This window comes from Bicyclus anynana, chromosome 14 (assembly GCF_947172395.1).
Source record: "Bicyclus anynana chromosome 14, ilBicAnyn1.1, whole genome shotgun sequence".
NCBI classification, from domain to species: domain Eukaryota; kingdom Metazoa; phylum Arthropoda; class Insecta; order Lepidoptera; family Nymphalidae; genus Bicyclus; species Bicyclus anynana.
Window position 1 is genome coordinate 16,180,255 of NC_069096.1, and position 15,572 is coordinate 16,195,826.

General features: G+C 40.0%; 5 protein-coding genes across 5 annotated transcripts in view; 1 reads left to right on the top strand and 4 right to left on the bottom strand.

Moving 5' to 3' along the window:
- LOC112053285 (cationic amino acid transporter 2-like) overlaps positions 1 to 15,572 on the top strand; it is a 28,436-nt gene that overhangs the window by 9,678 nt on the left and 3,186 nt on the right. Inside the window, exons 11-13 of the mRNA XM_052885343.1 lie at positions 489 to 637; positions 1,331 to 1,497; positions 2,247 to 2,355. Coding sequence (XP_052741303.1) covers positions 489 to 637; positions 1,331 to 1,497; positions 2,247 to 2,355 — 425 coding nt within the window. The remainder of the gene's footprint in view (positions 1 to 488; positions 638 to 1,330; positions 1,498 to 2,246; positions 2,356 to 15,572) is intronic.
- Positions 2,362 to 6,135, bottom strand: LOC112052008 (lipase 1-like). The gene has a single exon (XM_024090894.2). It carries the CDS (start codon positions 6,133 to 6,135, stop codon positions 4,948 to 4,950), a length of 1,188 nt encoding a protein of 395 aa, XP_023946662.1. The 3' UTR covers positions 2,362 to 4,947.
- Positions 6,935 to 8,173, bottom strand: LOC112052007 (lipase 1-like). The gene has a single exon (XM_024090893.2). It carries the CDS (start codon positions 8,157 to 8,159, stop codon positions 6,969 to 6,971), a length of 1,191 nt encoding a protein of 396 aa, XP_023946661.2. The 5' UTR covers positions 8,160 to 8,173; the 3' UTR covers positions 6,935 to 6,968.
- On the bottom strand, positions 10,317 to 11,728 carry LOC112052006 (lipase 1-like). Its single transcript, XM_024090892.2, has one exon. The coding sequence runs from the start codon at positions 11,517 to 11,519 to the stop codon at positions 10,329 to 10,331; it is 1,191 nt and encodes a 396-aa protein (XP_023946660.2). The 5' UTR covers positions 11,520 to 11,728; the 3' UTR covers positions 10,317 to 10,328.
- LOC112051989 (lipase 1-like) lies at positions 12,675 to 14,718 on the bottom strand. The gene has a single exon (XM_024090864.2). The coding sequence runs from the start codon at positions 13,961 to 13,963 to the stop codon at positions 12,773 to 12,775; it is 1,191 nt and encodes a 396-aa protein (XP_023946632.2). The 5' UTR covers positions 13,964 to 14,718; the 3' UTR covers positions 12,675 to 12,772.

Below are 15,572 nucleotides of genomic sequence, written 5' to 3' on the forward strand. Positions count from 1 at the left end.
GAGAGAAATCTGGTTAAAATGTTACGAAAACTGTAGTCGGGGCGGCGATAGGATATTGAGAGGAAGAGCTAAATAAATAATTTCAGAGGATAAAGCACACTCGTTTTTTTACTTCGAAATCTGTTCATGAGTCATGTCTATTTAATGTTATTTATGTGTCTCGAATGCCGTGTCATGTCGCTTTCACGCTGTGGTGACCACTCTAGTGGCTAACTATTTTTTTATTTAACAGCTAAATTAATTTTAAACGTAATATTATTTTCATTGAGCACTAAAATCACTTAACTTTTTTCTAATAGTAGTAAAAACGATTGATAACAAAGTCGAGCGATACAGAAAGGGGAGAACTTATACCGACTAGCGCCTTTAAACGGAGATGCAGAACATGCCACAAATAAACTACAAAGTGTCTTTCTGTGTGCATGAACCTGAAGCAATCGTGAAGGTAGTCGAGTTTTGCCCAAGGTAAATATTTAGCCCCGTTCCAGATACGAGCGCTCGCAGTCTGCGCACCGCGCGCCGGAGCCGCTGAACCTGACGCTGCGGAGCGTCGCGCGGCAACTGTTTAACTCTGAGGGGCTCACAGTGCCCACCAGACTCAGCTCGGGGCTGGTGGGCGTGCTTGTCACTCTGTACGGTGAGTGATCCCTGCGGAACTATATGGGCATCCATAAAGGATAACTGTTAATAATTTTAGTCGCAAAGGCTCATCGAAATATGTACCGCGCATTTCAGCTTCTAGACTACTTGAGCTACGTCGGTGACTTTCTTCTGCGGATCTCCTCATTACTATTCAATCACGCAGATAAATTCCAAGTATAGCTCTCTTCATCGCCCGCTGAGTAACTCTGAGTCTTCTTATGAGGCTCATGGTTAGCGACTTGTATAGAATGTAGGCATCTAGGCACTAGCAGCACCATAAATAAGTTGGTTTGGATTCATCGACTCGAGATCGTAGCCATTGGAAGACCCCAAAGAAGACTGATATCCAGCAGTGGACGGCCATGACGATGTTAACAAAAGATCAACTACTATACCCAGTCTTTCTACACAGAAATTTTCTCCCTTTGGCACGGAAAGCACTACACACACCCAGTACCGATTATAATCATATTATAATCATTAGCAATGGTAGATAATGGTTGATATTGAATTGAACATTATAACCCTAAGCCACAAAGCCGCATTTGAGCAGCGTGCTCGATATCCCCTATCCTTTAAGAACCCTGTCCCTGTATTGGGCCTTTAAAATAGGCTGCTAATGATGATGACGATTCAAATACCCATAAGATATGTATCCTGCGAGTAATGTTGTTGGTATCTTGTGCAGGTGCATGGTGCATGCTGATGATGAACAGCATCAACCAGCACGGGGACGCCATACTGGCGGGCGAGGCAGGCCCAGTGACCGCCCTCGCCGTCGGCACTGTACTCGTGGTCACCACCCTCTACGCCATATCCAGACAACCGGTCTCCGAGAAGAAACTCGCCTTCTCCGTGAGTATCGTATTAACATAATATCTGCCTCCTTGATCGAGTAGTTAATCTACATACATAATTAACTCGAAGTTGGAAAACCTGGGTCAGGCTCTAGTTTCTCTTGTTGAAAATGTTGAACTTTTTTTTCTGTCTAGAAATTGTCGGTAACAGCCTGGAGTTTGGAAGTTGGTGGTGATACACTCCCATGTTCCGGTCAGCACGTTAAGCTCACACTTCTAGTCATTATCAATAATGCTGATAAACTGCTTTGTTGATCAAGTGATGAGCCATGTGGTTTTGGAGTTATTAAATATTGAGCTATAATTACTTTCAAGAAATATTCTCAGCCCGGACTGGGGAAGATATCAGTGTTAAATTCCTCGGAGAGCAAGCTGGCGGTCATGGAATGTTCGTCATGTTATTCATTTGTTAAAGAATAAAGCCTGCCAACCCACATAGGAGCAGCATGCTGGTTATTGACTCCATATACTCCTATACGAATAAAGGCCTGTAGTCCTAAGATGCGAACGACGACATATATCGAGACATGAGAAAGAACTGTCGCCCAGTCAAAAATATCGTTTTTTGTTGCATTAGAAAGAAAGGCAGAAAGTGATATTTCAACTCTGCCGCTATTGGTCGACAATATGTCATTTTCTGTTCACGAGTTATGTCGTTGACGCTAGACCTACTGGGCAAGGCCTGAAGAGGGTCACAATTAGCTGATAAGGATGATGATGTGTCGGCTGATGTGCGGCGTGTGGCAGGTGCCGCTGGTGCCGTGGCTGCCGGGGCTCAGCGTCCTCATCAACGTGTACCTGATGCTGAACCTCGACTACATGACGTGGCTGCGCTTCGCCGTCTGGATCGCTGCTGGTATGGCTTTTGTAGTTAAACTTCTTTGCCCGTAAGACTTTAGGAGTAAGGTGAATGCGTTACGGGCGGTTGTAATCAAGCGATGTGTGCTGCTAGCTACAGGTATAGTGAAGCAGTGTTTGTTGTTTTAAACTACCAGCAGATGGCGTTCATAGAGAACTTTGAAACTTTTGTACTTTGTAAAGTTCAAGGGCCCAGCCTAAGGCATGGCTGAGCTGAGCAGTTGCTGCTCTGTATTATATGTCACACCATAAGCAAAGAAACTGTTCGTCGCAACTATACAAGTGCGTAACAAGTGTTTCCATTATGATCGCACTGAACTATTCTGTGTCATCATTCATCATCATTATCAGCACATATTCGGCTCCCAGAGGGGTTAGGCCAATAGTCCACGACGCTGGCCCAATGCGGATTGGCAGACTTTAAACACGCAGAGAATTAAGAAAATTCTCTGGTATGCAGGTTTCCTCACGATGTTTTGCTTTCACCGTCTGAGAATAACGTGATGTTTAATTTGTTAAAAATGCACACAACTAAAACCTGCACCTCCAACTTTTCAGTTGTGTGCTTTTTTGCACTGGACCGTATTCTGTATAGTAATTAGTAAATCAGCTATATATCCTCACATAAAGTGATCATTTTAACATATTGTATGAGGTAATTGATAATTTATTTTGCATAAATAGCATGTTAGCTGATGCCCGTGTCTACTTCTGTAAATGTTTAATATTAAAAACAGTAAATTAGTTTGTAAGTGTGTGTAAGTGTAAGTTTGTAAGTGCATGGATGCTAAGTAAATAAATAAAACATTAATTACCACCGTAAAGACCTGATTTTGTTGTGTACTCTTTACACCAAAGCGCGTTTGGATCTTTCAATTTCTATTTAGGCACTTTATTTATTAATATTGTTTACAATTACTAACAAAGGAGAACTGGCAAAAATGTATGTATGGAGCCTGTCTAAATACCAATAACAACATGCGATATATCATTGTATAGGTTTTTTATGAACTTTAACTTTAAATATTATTAACTTTTGTTATGGCAGGAAGTACCTAGTGCTGTGTGAAAAAAGTTATGGCAAAAAAGGCATACTTTATTTACATGAAAATATAAAAGTGCCATATGAAATAAAGACGGTGAACATATATTATTATAAATATATTTTTATAAATTTAGATAGAAATAATATTTTTTATATTGATCAGGTTGCTTGTTAAGTCGTTTCAAAGAATATCCTTGTTGTTCTTTTTTGAGCCATAACTTTTTCCACACAGCAATTAAGAACTTTTGACCTTATTATTAATCTTAATATGTATATATAAATCTCGTGTCACAATGTTTGTCCTCAATGGACTTCTAAACCACTTAACCGATTATAATAAAATTCGCACACCATGTGCAGTTCGATCCAACTTGAGAGATAGGATAGTTTAAATCTCAAATTATAGTCGCAATTTTAATTTATTGCTAATTATTTGTCTCTATATATAAAAGAAAGTCGTGTTAGTTACTCCACTTATGACTTAAGAACGGCTGAACCGACTTAGCTGAAAATTGGCAGGGAGGTAGTTTAGAGCCAGGAGAAGGACATAGGATACTTTTTTTTTGTGTAGGGGTAGGGTAGGGTAGTGGTAGGTTTATGGTATAGGGATAGGGTAGGGGTAGGGTAGCGGTAGGGTAGTTGTAGGGTAGGGTAGGGGTAGGAGTAGGGTAGTGTAAAGTAGGGATAGGGAAGAAGTGCAAATAAATAAATTAATAAGTCTAAGCGAAGCTTGAGCGGGTCCGCTAGTTAAATTACATAAAAATCCTATCAAATGGTATATCGCATATCGTTATTGATGATTAGGTAGAAATGCTGGTTCTCCTTTATGGAACATGCAAAATGTGAATCAATGAAACTTGATGAGACCACTGTTTTCTTAGGATAAGAACTGGTTTAATGTCTACATAATGTGAAATTTTGGATCATTGGCTGTTAGTTTAGCAAGTTGTAAACAATCACACAGGTGTTTTTTGTTTTTGATATTTTAAAAATAGCTAACATTTAAAAGAAAATCAGATTGCCCCACCCTATTTAGCAATCTAGTTTTCGGAGTCTACACGAAAAGACAATATAAATTAATTATATATTATTATTTAATTATTAAATAATTATACCTAACCTTATTCAGTATTCAGTAAATTATACCATTTAGTAATATGTATTACTAACCGACGCCCCGCTGTTACTCGCTTAGTTCCCGTTCTTGTGGAAATAGGGGGTAAAACCGCGGGGCGTCGGTTAGTAATCCTAAAACCTATGACATTCACGAATAACGCGGCTTTCTTGTTGGTAAAAGAATTTTCAAAATCGGTTCGGTAGATCCAGAGATTACCCTCTGCAACCTCACAAACTTTACCTTTTTATAACATTAGTTTAGATGATCAAATTTTAAAACTATTGTTATTTTTGTTTTTAGGTATTTAAAAATGTTTAAACATTTATTGAGCAGCTACTCACTTTCCATATGTCACTAACGATTCTCGCTAAATGACTAAAATGTAACAATTTTTGGAAATAAAAAAATAATGGTTTACTAATTCACAATTAATCAAAGTTGTTACGTTTGCGCAATACACGTAGCACATATGGGGTCAAGTAAACGTGTAGGTTTTTACCCAGCATGTAGTCCGCATGGTTCATCAATGTGCGAGGATTTTCCAAGTAGTACACCACATTTGGCAACTGCCGTCTTAGAACGGCAACGTCATGTAACGAAGAAAAACGGTCATTCCTGCCGGCCATCAGAGCTATCGGCATAGTAACTCGCTCTAATCTATACGCCGGAGGGTTCGTAGAGTTGTAGATTTTTCTATTGAGTTTTGTCCCGTAATCGTATTTTGCAAATATCTTTCTGTGTCCAACTTGTAAGTAGTGTAGTATACATTTCATAGAAGACCCCGCAGGAAAATGCACAGACGCTGTTGCGAAAAAATCCAGTTCTAACTCTGCAGCATCGAAACCCATCATGGGAAACACGATTCCGTAAAGGCATATTTTGTGTCCAACCTTCGACGCGGGGCAGAACGAGTGCACCAATCTACCCTCGGGCGTATTGTCTCCCAGTAGTTCGTGTATGTCGAGGAGTTTAGCCAGAGAGTTGATCGTCGGAGATATTTGCATAAAGAACGATACAGGCGGGGGGCTGTGGTGCAGATAAGCCACCGGCGCGAGCGCTATCATCACATTGATCTTCGAATTGTACTCTTCCCTTTCTGAACCGAGAACGAAGAACATAGTGTTACCTTGGGAGTGGCCTATTGCGTTTAAACTGTTTGCACCGGTTTTATCCAACACCGTGTCGATTATAGCCGGGAGGTCGAAGTATCCCATTTCGTGAAAACTGAACTGCCAGAACGCGGGGTCCGTGTCAGGGTTGAGGGTCTTGTGACGTCGCGAATATCTGTTGCCTCGGCTGTTGGCCAGCCACACGTCGAATCCGTTGTTGGCGAGCGTAATCGCTAGGGAGGTGTTTCCTCTGATCATCCAAGTGTCGGAGCTATCGAACAGGCCGTGTGTGAGCAGTACTGGGATCCCGCTCCGTCCGTGGAGTCGGTAGAGGGTGAGGATGTATCCGTCTTCAGTGACGACGTCGTAATGCGTCGCCGGGTGCCCATATTTTGTGGCCAGGCCTGTGGTGTTTAGGTTTGCGTCTTCTGACAGTTTGACTGTCGACACGTAATTCGTCAGTTGAATACATGTCACGACTAGACAGAGCGACACAGATGTGCGCATTATAAGAAGACTCAGAGATTTATGAATCGTACGGCTCACTTATGTATCTAATTATTTTAGTTAATGAGTGTATTGTAATGAGTATTATATTCCTTTTTTTAATACATCATAGAAAAAAACGACCTTTAACACAATTTTATAACTGTTATGGTATGTTAATTGATTTTTTTGTTCATAGTTTTAGTTCCTTATGTCTGTAACGTGTCATGGGCTCCGTAGTATCTGTTGATGCTAATCTATCGCTGCTATGGTTTGGTTGCGGCTTATCGCTAGCTAAGCGATCTCTGTCCTTGTTGTCCTACCATCACGTTACTTATGTCTTACGTGACGTCATGACATGGGATGGCGTTTTGGCCAGGCAAAAAATATTTAAAAATTGTAATTTTTATGTATTCAATATACATGTCTTGAAAAAAAATAAACGATAGAATGAACAATTTAAGGCTCTTCAAAAAAAAATGTGTTCAAATGTCCCGCAGCGGGAGGTTTTATTTTTTTTTTTATAAAATTTTAATAGTATTTTGTAAATTTTAGGTTTAGATAAATATTTAACGAAACAAATAAGCCTGAAAATTATATTATAATTAGATTTCAGATCAGTTTTCAAAAACATGATAGATTAATATCGTACGTAACCTTCTTTAAGCGACTTCAACTCGCGCTTGGCCGGTTTTTTTTTTGATAGAGAAACCATTAGTGATTTGTCTATTCCTCAAAACTATTAAAAATACAAAATTATAATAAACCAAGATGTATCTTGATAAAAATATTAAGGCTATAAAGAAAATGTTTGTATGACAACGAATTGTTTTGTTGGAATAATTCATCAGTATCTACAGACGGTTGTAAATGTTCAATATGATATCTAAGTACGGATACAAGTAAACGTTTGCGGTTCGACCCCACACGTAGTCCGCGTGATTGCACAGCGGGAGGGGGTTCAGCAGGTAGTACACGACCTTCGCCAGTAGCTGCCTCAGCAAGTCCACATCAGCTACAGTGGAGAAACCGTCATTAGCCGCGGCATACAGAGCCACCAGCATAGTCACTCGATCTAAACGGTACAGTGGCGGCTCCGACGAATTGTAGATCTTCTTATTCGTGGCGCTTCCGTAATCGTATTGCGCAAACTTCTTTCTGTGCCCCACTTGCAGGAAGTGTAGTAGACTTTGTCCCGAACCTCCTGCAGGGAAACGTTTGGCGACGTTTTGAAAAAAGTCCGGCTCCAACTCTGTGGGATCAGAACCCACGAAAGGAAATATTAGCCCGTAAGCGCACTTCGTGTACCCGAGCACCGGTACGGAGCATGTCGAGTGTAAAGCGATACCGAGTGCGGTGTTGTCACCTAATAGTTCATTTACACGTACAGTTTTGATAAGTCCACTGATCACCGGTTCCGATTTGATAACGGTTCCTAAAGGTCCCTGAACGTTCTGCAGGAAAGCTATCGGCGCGAGTGCTAGCAATACGTTTATTTTCGAGTTGTACTCTTTTCTTTCCGAGCCGAGTACGTAGAAAATCGTGTTTCCCTGGGAGTGGCCGATGGCGGTGACATTCTTTGCGCCGGTCTCGTTTAAAATCGTGTCGATGACAGCCGGGAGGTCGTAGTATCCCATCTCGTGGAAGCTGAATTGCCAGAACGCGGGGTCCTTGTCAGGGTTGAGGGTCTTGTGACGTCGCGAGTACCTGTTGCCTCGGGTGTTGGCGAGCCACACGTCGTATCCCTTGTTGGCGAGGTATATTGCTAGTGAAGTGTTGCCTCTGATCAAAAAGGTATCGGAGCTATCCATAAACCCGTGGACGAGTAAAACTGGTATTCTACCCTTACCCGGCAGTCGGTAAACCGCGAGGATGTATCCATCTTCAGTGACGACGTCGTACTGCGTCGGCGGATGCCCGTATTTTGTGGCGAGTAGTATGGAGTTCAGCGTCCTATCATCAGATAAATCTCCTGTTGATATGCCACAAATCTGTTGACTGATGATGAACGTCGCGGCTAACCACAGCCCTGGAGATGTCCACATCTTTGTAGTTAATTATATTTTTTTGAGAGCAATAATTTTTACAGACCGTGTTTTGAGTAGGTAGGTACTTCTCTGACTTCCAAACTAGCGTTAACTGAATCTTGAAAGTCAGTCACATAATATATGATTTTCTCTATTGTTGATCGTCATTGATAATTGATAATAATAGCTTCAAAAACGTTTAGCTAGGTAGGTGCTTTTGCGCAATGGGTTCTGTAATTATATTATTTATAACAGATTTGCTCGTAAAGTATCGCTTATTTCACTAATTTCAATATCGTAATGTGTATCATTACGCACATGTGCCGTAATGTAAAGAAAAATGCACATGTGCCGGAATGTAATATAAAACCTTTATCATTCGTCTAATAACGAACGGTACTTTTTTAAATGTTCGGCAAAGAATTTTTATGTCAGAAAAGTGTTCAATATTTTATGAATAAAATTAACTTTATGAGATAAAATATAATAAACAAAACATTTAATTCTTTAATTTTTAATAATTTTGACAATAAATGTCAACCATTTATTTGTATCAGAAACACAATAGTACATTATGATATAAGTGCGGTAAGTTGAAAATTACAGCCGAGGCGATATTGCAGCTCGAGCCGAAGGCGAGAGCTATAGTAAGGATGCAGAGGCTGTAATTATCAAAGCGCACGTATGTCATACGACGTTTTATAACACATTTGCGAGGAAACACACTTTCTGAAAATGAATGATCTTTGCCTGTTTTCCATATTATGACATTTTGATACGCTTGTCATTTTTGCACAGATAGCGAAGTGCGTGGTTTTTTTTAGGCAAATGCACCAAATACAGCCAGTAATACTCCCCGAGAAATCTTATGGAGAACTACTTACAAGTGTATTAAAATTTCATCATATGGAAAACAGGCAAAGATGCAAATTCATTTTCAGAAAGTGTGTTCAAAGGATGTTTCCCCATAAATATGTTATAAAATGTGTTACTTGTAATTCTCGCCTACGGGTCGGGCCAGCAATATAATAATTATTCCAAGTCATATACTACGTCAGGTTAAGAAAGAAAATGGCTTATTCTTTATTTTAATGAACGCGGGCGTCAAACGCTGTACGTGTTTTACTCATAAAACACGTACGAGTTATATTGTTTAGTCATGAAAAGCATTATAATTTTGTGTAACGTAAAACGTTCTTTTAAAATGATAATTTACATTTTTAAAAATAAACACCGAGTGAAACTGAGAGCAACTCAGTTATTTTACACAAGACCCATAAATTTAAAAACAAACGCTGATATCTTAAACTAAATTAATAAACCAAGGCAAGGTCAGTTAGAGGAGAAAGGATTTCTCATATTTAAATATGCCTAATATTATATTTTAAAGCTTAAGATACACAAAATAGAAGCTTAAAAAGGTATTCAAAATTTAATTTGCGACACAGATTATTTTGTAATATACATTTTAAAAATATACTGCGACATAAAAGAGTAGGCATTAATAGAAATGGAACTAAGCTATAAACTCGCTGTCTGGCAACACCACATTTACCTATTATCATTATCACAAAAATCTGTCATTATAGAGCAACCAATTATTATTGGTAGTTTTATCAGATTATTAAAATCATAGTGGAAATTCGGATAATTACTAGACAAAATACAATAAATATATCATTTATTTAGATGAGATTTACTCTTTCTTTTGAAAATAAATGTAAATCATGAAATCGGTTAATTAAGTTCCCATAGCATTATGCTTACTTCGGGGCTTCGGGCTCAGCAGGTATTACACGCCTTTGGGCAGCTTGCTTGTCATATCGCAACTTCGGCTAGTGGAGAAACTGTCGTTAGCGGCGGCTCCGAAGAGTTGTACATTTTTTTTTTACAATTGGTCTCATTGCCGTAATCGTATTGGACGGATTGTTTTGAACAAACTTGCTGAATGAAAGGAATGACACGGATAACCAAACCGCCGCATAGTTCCTCATCGTTATAATATTTAGTCACATACGGCTTTGGCTTCATTGTATGGTATTGCTATTGATTGTGAGCGAAAGAGGTTTAAACTTTAAATGGTTTTTTAATGGAATACAGCTGACAACTTACGTCGTGATAAATATATTAAACTAAACTAAAATCAATAAAACTTGTTGTATCTTAAGTAAAATCGAACGCCAGCTTCTACAGAGGGTTGTAAAGATTTAACATGTAATCTATATATGGATACAAGTAGATGTTTGCGGTTCGGCCCCACACATAGTCTACGTGGTTACACAGCGCGTAGGGGCTCAGCAGGTAGTACACGACGTTCGGCAGCTGGCTCTGCAGCATCGCCACATCGGCTAGAGCGGAGAAACCGTCGTTAGCGGCAGTGTACAGCGCTACGGGCATGGTGACTTGATCTAATTGGTAAATTGGCGGATCCGAAGAATTGTAAATCTTCTGATTAGTGTCGCTTCCGTAATCGTATTGCGCAAACTGCTTTCTGTATCCCAATTGCAAGTAGTGCAGCAGATTTTGTGTAGAAGTTCCTGCAGGGTAATGTGTGGCGAGGTTTTCGAAAAAGTCCTGTTCCAACTCTGTGGGATCAGAACCAACTGAAGGATACAATAGCCCGTATGCGCATACCGTATACCCGAGAATCGGTATGGGACATACCGTGTGGGAAATTATGCCGAGAGTGGTGTTATCACCTAAAAATTCATTTATACCTAGGGTTTTGACAAGTCCACTAACTACCGGTTCTAATTGGATTGCGATTCCCAAAGTTCCCTGAACGTTCTGCAAGAAAGCTACCGGCGCGAGTGCTAACAACACGTTTATCTTCGAGTTGTATTCTTTCCTTTCCGATCCTAGTATGAAGAACTCCGTGTTTCCCTCGGAGTGGCCGATGGCGGTGATGTTATTTGCGCCGGTCTCGTTTAAAATCGTGTCGATGACAGCCGGGAGGTCGTAGCACCCCTTCTCGTGAAAGCTGAACTTCCAGAACTCGGAGTCCTTGTCAGGGTTGAGGGTCTTGTGACGCCGCGAGTACCTGTTGCCTCGGGTGTTGGCGAGCCACACGTCGTATCCCTTGTTGGCGAGGTATATTGCTAGTGAAGTGTTGCCTCTGATCAAAAAGGTATCGGAGGTATCCATAAACCCGTGCACGAGTAAAACTGGTATTCTACCTTTACCCGGCAGTCGGTAAACTGCGAGGATGTATCCATCTTCAGTGACCACGTCGTACTGCGTCGGCGGATGTCCGTATTTTGTGGCGAGTCCTATGGAGTCCAGTGCGCCATCATCAGGTAAATCATCAGCAGATATGCAACCAACTTGCTGACTGATAAGGAATGTCACGGTTAGCCAGAGCGCCGTGTACTTCCTCATAGTTATAATATTTAGTTACATATAGCTTTCGCTTGAAGGTTGATGTGATTATACAGGGTGATTCGGACTTTAGTGCGGACATTTTTTTTCGTGGTTCTGTATCATTAATAGAACATAAATCTACAAACAGTTCGATACATTTTATGTAATTTTTTTTTTCAATTTATGTCTCAGAAATAACAAAATAATGGACACATTCCCAAACAAACTGCGCAACTGCTGGCGGCACTTTGTAAGACGCCGACAAAGAAATACCGGCAGTAGTCATATCGCTTCGGCTTCGGCTGACGGGGGTGGCAGGGGTGAGGGGATCGAAAAATCCCTGAGGACGCCTGCCGAATTGCCGATGGGCGACCAGTGACAGACAATCTGCCGTCGCTTGCGCATTTAAGTCGAATCATCCTTTAATGCAAAAGTTTGCGTAATAATAATCATCATTTGTATTTCATTATTCCAATCGAAAGTTTATAATTTTTATTATTACTACGCATTATTGATGGTCCTAAGCCCAATAAAGTATGAAGGGAAAATCGATACTCAACTCAAAAGTGACGACCTTTAATTATTATAAAAAATAATAGGTACAAAAATAAACGTAGAAAGGTCAACGGCCCTCGGCGCGGGCGCTCGCTAACCTAGTACCTACCAGCTGATTTTGTAGTTGCCTATTACTGTGCTATTACTTAGTACAGCGATAGGGTGACCCTCAAATTCTGTTTAAATGTTTAAACTTTAGCTAACGATAACTTTGTTATTGTTGAGTTAAAAAAAAAAAGAAAAAATACGTGTTCATTAAATTTTGTTTATGTACAAAATATAAAAATATCCGTACTTGAAAAAATTTCTTCCTGTATACCTACTAGTATCTTGAAGTATTTACTAAACTATAAAAGTAACTCAAGGTTGGATCTCACGCAGGGTTCAGTGTCGTACTATTTTGCTAAATATTTATTGCGTTAGAATCAGTTTGATGCTTATTATTCTACCACATGAGTTGAACGGTTTCAGCTGCAAACGATCTTACTGTCTGACTGAAATTTTCAAGTTTTACTTTTAAAAATTACTTTATTTTATGAAACTCGACACTGCAAAAGAATAATTAAAATAAACTGAATTGAGTTGAGTTAGCACTCTTCACACAATAGTCATTAAAGATTTTTAATATTAAGAATATGATTTAATTGTAAATTTGTAACAATGCATTAACTCAATACAATATCAAGAGAGGAAAGCGATACACGATATTGTTGCATCTACAAGGGGTTGTAACGGTTCAACATGATGTCTAAAAACGGATAAAAGTAGATCTTTGCGGTTCGGCCCCACACGTAGTCTACGTGGTTACACAGCGCGTAGGGGCTCAGCAGGTAGTACACGACGTTCGGCAGCTGGCTCTGCAGAATCGCCACATCGGCTAGAGTTGAGAAACCGTCGTTAGCGGCGGTGTACAGAGCCACCGGCATAGTGACTTGGTCTAGTTGGTACAACGGCGGCTCCGAAGAGTTGTACACTTTTAAATTGGTCTCATTGCCGTAATCGTATTGGGCGAACGTTTTCCTATGTCCCACTTGCAAAAAGTGCAGCAAACTCTTATATGAACTTCCTCCAGGGTAGTGTGGGCCGAGTTTTTGAAAGAAATCTTGCTCCAACTCTGCGGGATCAGATCCGACTAAAGGAAACAGCAGACCGTAACCGCACACTGTGTACCCGAGAATTGGGACGGAACATAACGTGTGAGAAATGGTTCCGAGTGTGGTGTTGTCGCCGAAGAGTTCGTTGAGGCCGAGAATATTCACTAGATCACTGATCACCGGTTCCAGTTGTACTAATATGGACGCCGGTGCAGGCAAGTTTTGTACGTACGCGACGGGCCCGAGTGCTATCAGCACGTTGATCTTCGAGTTATATTCTTTTTTTTCCGAGCCGAGTACGTAGAAATTTGTGTTTCCCTCGGAGTGGCCGATGGCGGTCAGGTTTTTCGCGCCGGTCTCGTTTAAAATGGTGTCGATGATAGCTGGCAGGTCGTAGCAGCCCCTCTCGTGGAAGCTGAACTGCCAGAACTCGGGGTCCTTGTCAGGGTCGAGGGTCTTGTGACGTCGCGAGTATCTGTTGCCCCTGGTGTTGGCGAGCCACACGTCGTATCCCTTGTTGGCGAGGTATATTGCCGGTGAAGTGTTGCCTCTGATCAAGAAAGTGTCAGTGGAGTCTGCGAGACCGTGAACGAATAAAACTGGTATACTACCGTCACCCGGCAGTCGGTAAACTGCGAGGATGTATCCATCTTCAGTGACCACGTCGTACTGCGTCGGCGGATGTCCGTATTTTGTGGCGAGTCCTATGGAGTCCAGTGCGCCATCATCAGGTAAATCATCAGCAGATATGCAACCAACTTGCTGACTTATAAGGAATGTCACGGTTAGCCAGAGCGCCGTGTACTTCCTCATAGTTATAATATTTAGTTACATATATCTTTCGCTTGAAGGTTGATGTGATTATATACCTACTAGTATCTTGAAGTATTTACTAAACCATAAAAGTAACTCAAGGTTGGCTCTCACGCAGGGTTCAGTGTCACACTATTACAATAAATATTCATTGCATAAGTTTCAGTGTTTAAGGATTTTAACAGTGGAGCCAAGCTATTTTTTTAAATATAACTCCAAACACCTAATGCGGAGTACACTTGCCTTGAAGATGCTACGTTCACTGCTTATTTTAAATTATCATTTGGCAATGATGCAGTGGAAAGGGAGAAAGGGATGTACAAGGGCATCTTTTTTATATACATTTGTTTTGGGAGCAATAGAGCTCTAAGTTGTTTTCGGAATACACTGTAACTTGAGTACGGATAGAACTCCCTACGGCGTAAAAGATTGTGGACACACAGAATACAATGTCATTCAACATTTTTATTTTATAGGTTTGAACTCTAAAAAAATTTATTTGTGTCTTTCTATTTACATTTGTATTTTTCGTGTAAATATTTGTAGAACTTTGTGCACGTCGTCTCCTTGATATAAAAAGGTTTAACGGAGATTATATTTTTTTATGTAGCTGCAAACATAGGTACGAGTGTATCACAACTGCCTGACAACCGTCAGAACACACGCTGTAGTCGCGTTACATACAGATTCTCTTTCTACAATCGCTATTGTATGACGCTAACGTATGATGATAACGATTATCGAAAGTGCCTCTTGATTTCTCCAGGATGCCATCATCAGATCCTGACATGAAAAAAATGGGACCACCCTGGAAGAATTTCCATCAAAAAAAGAATTTTCAAAATCGGTCCGCAAATGACGGAAATATCGCTGAACATACATTCAGCAGAACGTAGAAGTAAGAACCTCCTTTTTAGAAGTCGGTTAAAAATAAGTTGGTCTCGTGATTTATCGATAACCTAACGAATGTCATTCCCATACAGTTTGAATTTTTAAACCGTTAGCGTCTCTAGAAAGAGAATTGATATATGTCACGGCGTGTGGCTAGTGCATCCATGTATTCACGAAACACAAAAGAGTTATAATATCTACAACTTTTTAACTTGCAAATACTTCTTCCCTATCCCTACCCTATAAAATATTTTGCATTGTTAAATAAATTTGTTATTTTATATTGGTAGAATGCATAAACAAACTGGAAAATTCTCTAAAAATCTGAGACAATTTACATAAATTAACTAAACGACTTCCAAAAATTTAAATATTTTAAAATAATGAATAATTTTAATAAGTTCCATTTGAATAAAACAAGGCCTCGTCGTAAATTTACTAATTCATTTATTCGCAAATTTCTAATTAGGCTTTAAAATTAAATTAAATTTAGGCTTTAACGACCCTCACAAATGAGGAATTTGACCCTAGGAGTAGGAGGAGGAGCTTTCAAGAGACATCCATACATAATTATTATTAATTGATGATCCGTCCCAAAGGTTTATTTTTAGTAGTATCTTGTATTATATTCGACAGAACCTAAAGTAACCAATTTTATGTCGAAAGCCATACTCTATCACATAGTCACAACACTTCTATGGCGTGACAGACGGCATCA

Excerpts from the sequence above, each read along its gene's own strand:
- LOC112051989 (XM_024090864.2), bottom strand. The coding sequence starts at position 13,963 with ATGAGGAAGTACACGGCGCTCTGGCTAACCGTGACATTCCTTATAAGT.
- LOC112052007 (XM_024090893.2), bottom strand. The coding sequence starts at position 8,159 with ATGTGGACATCTCCAGGGCTGTGGTTAGCCGCGACGTTCATCATCAGT.
- LOC112052006 (XM_024090892.2), bottom strand. The coding sequence starts at position 11,519 with ATGAGGAAGTACACGGCGCTCTGGCTAACCGTGACATTCCTTATCAGT.
- LOC112052008 (XM_024090894.2), bottom strand. The coding sequence starts at position 6,135 with ATGCGCACATCTGTGTCGCTCTGTCTAGTCGTGACATGTATTCAACTG.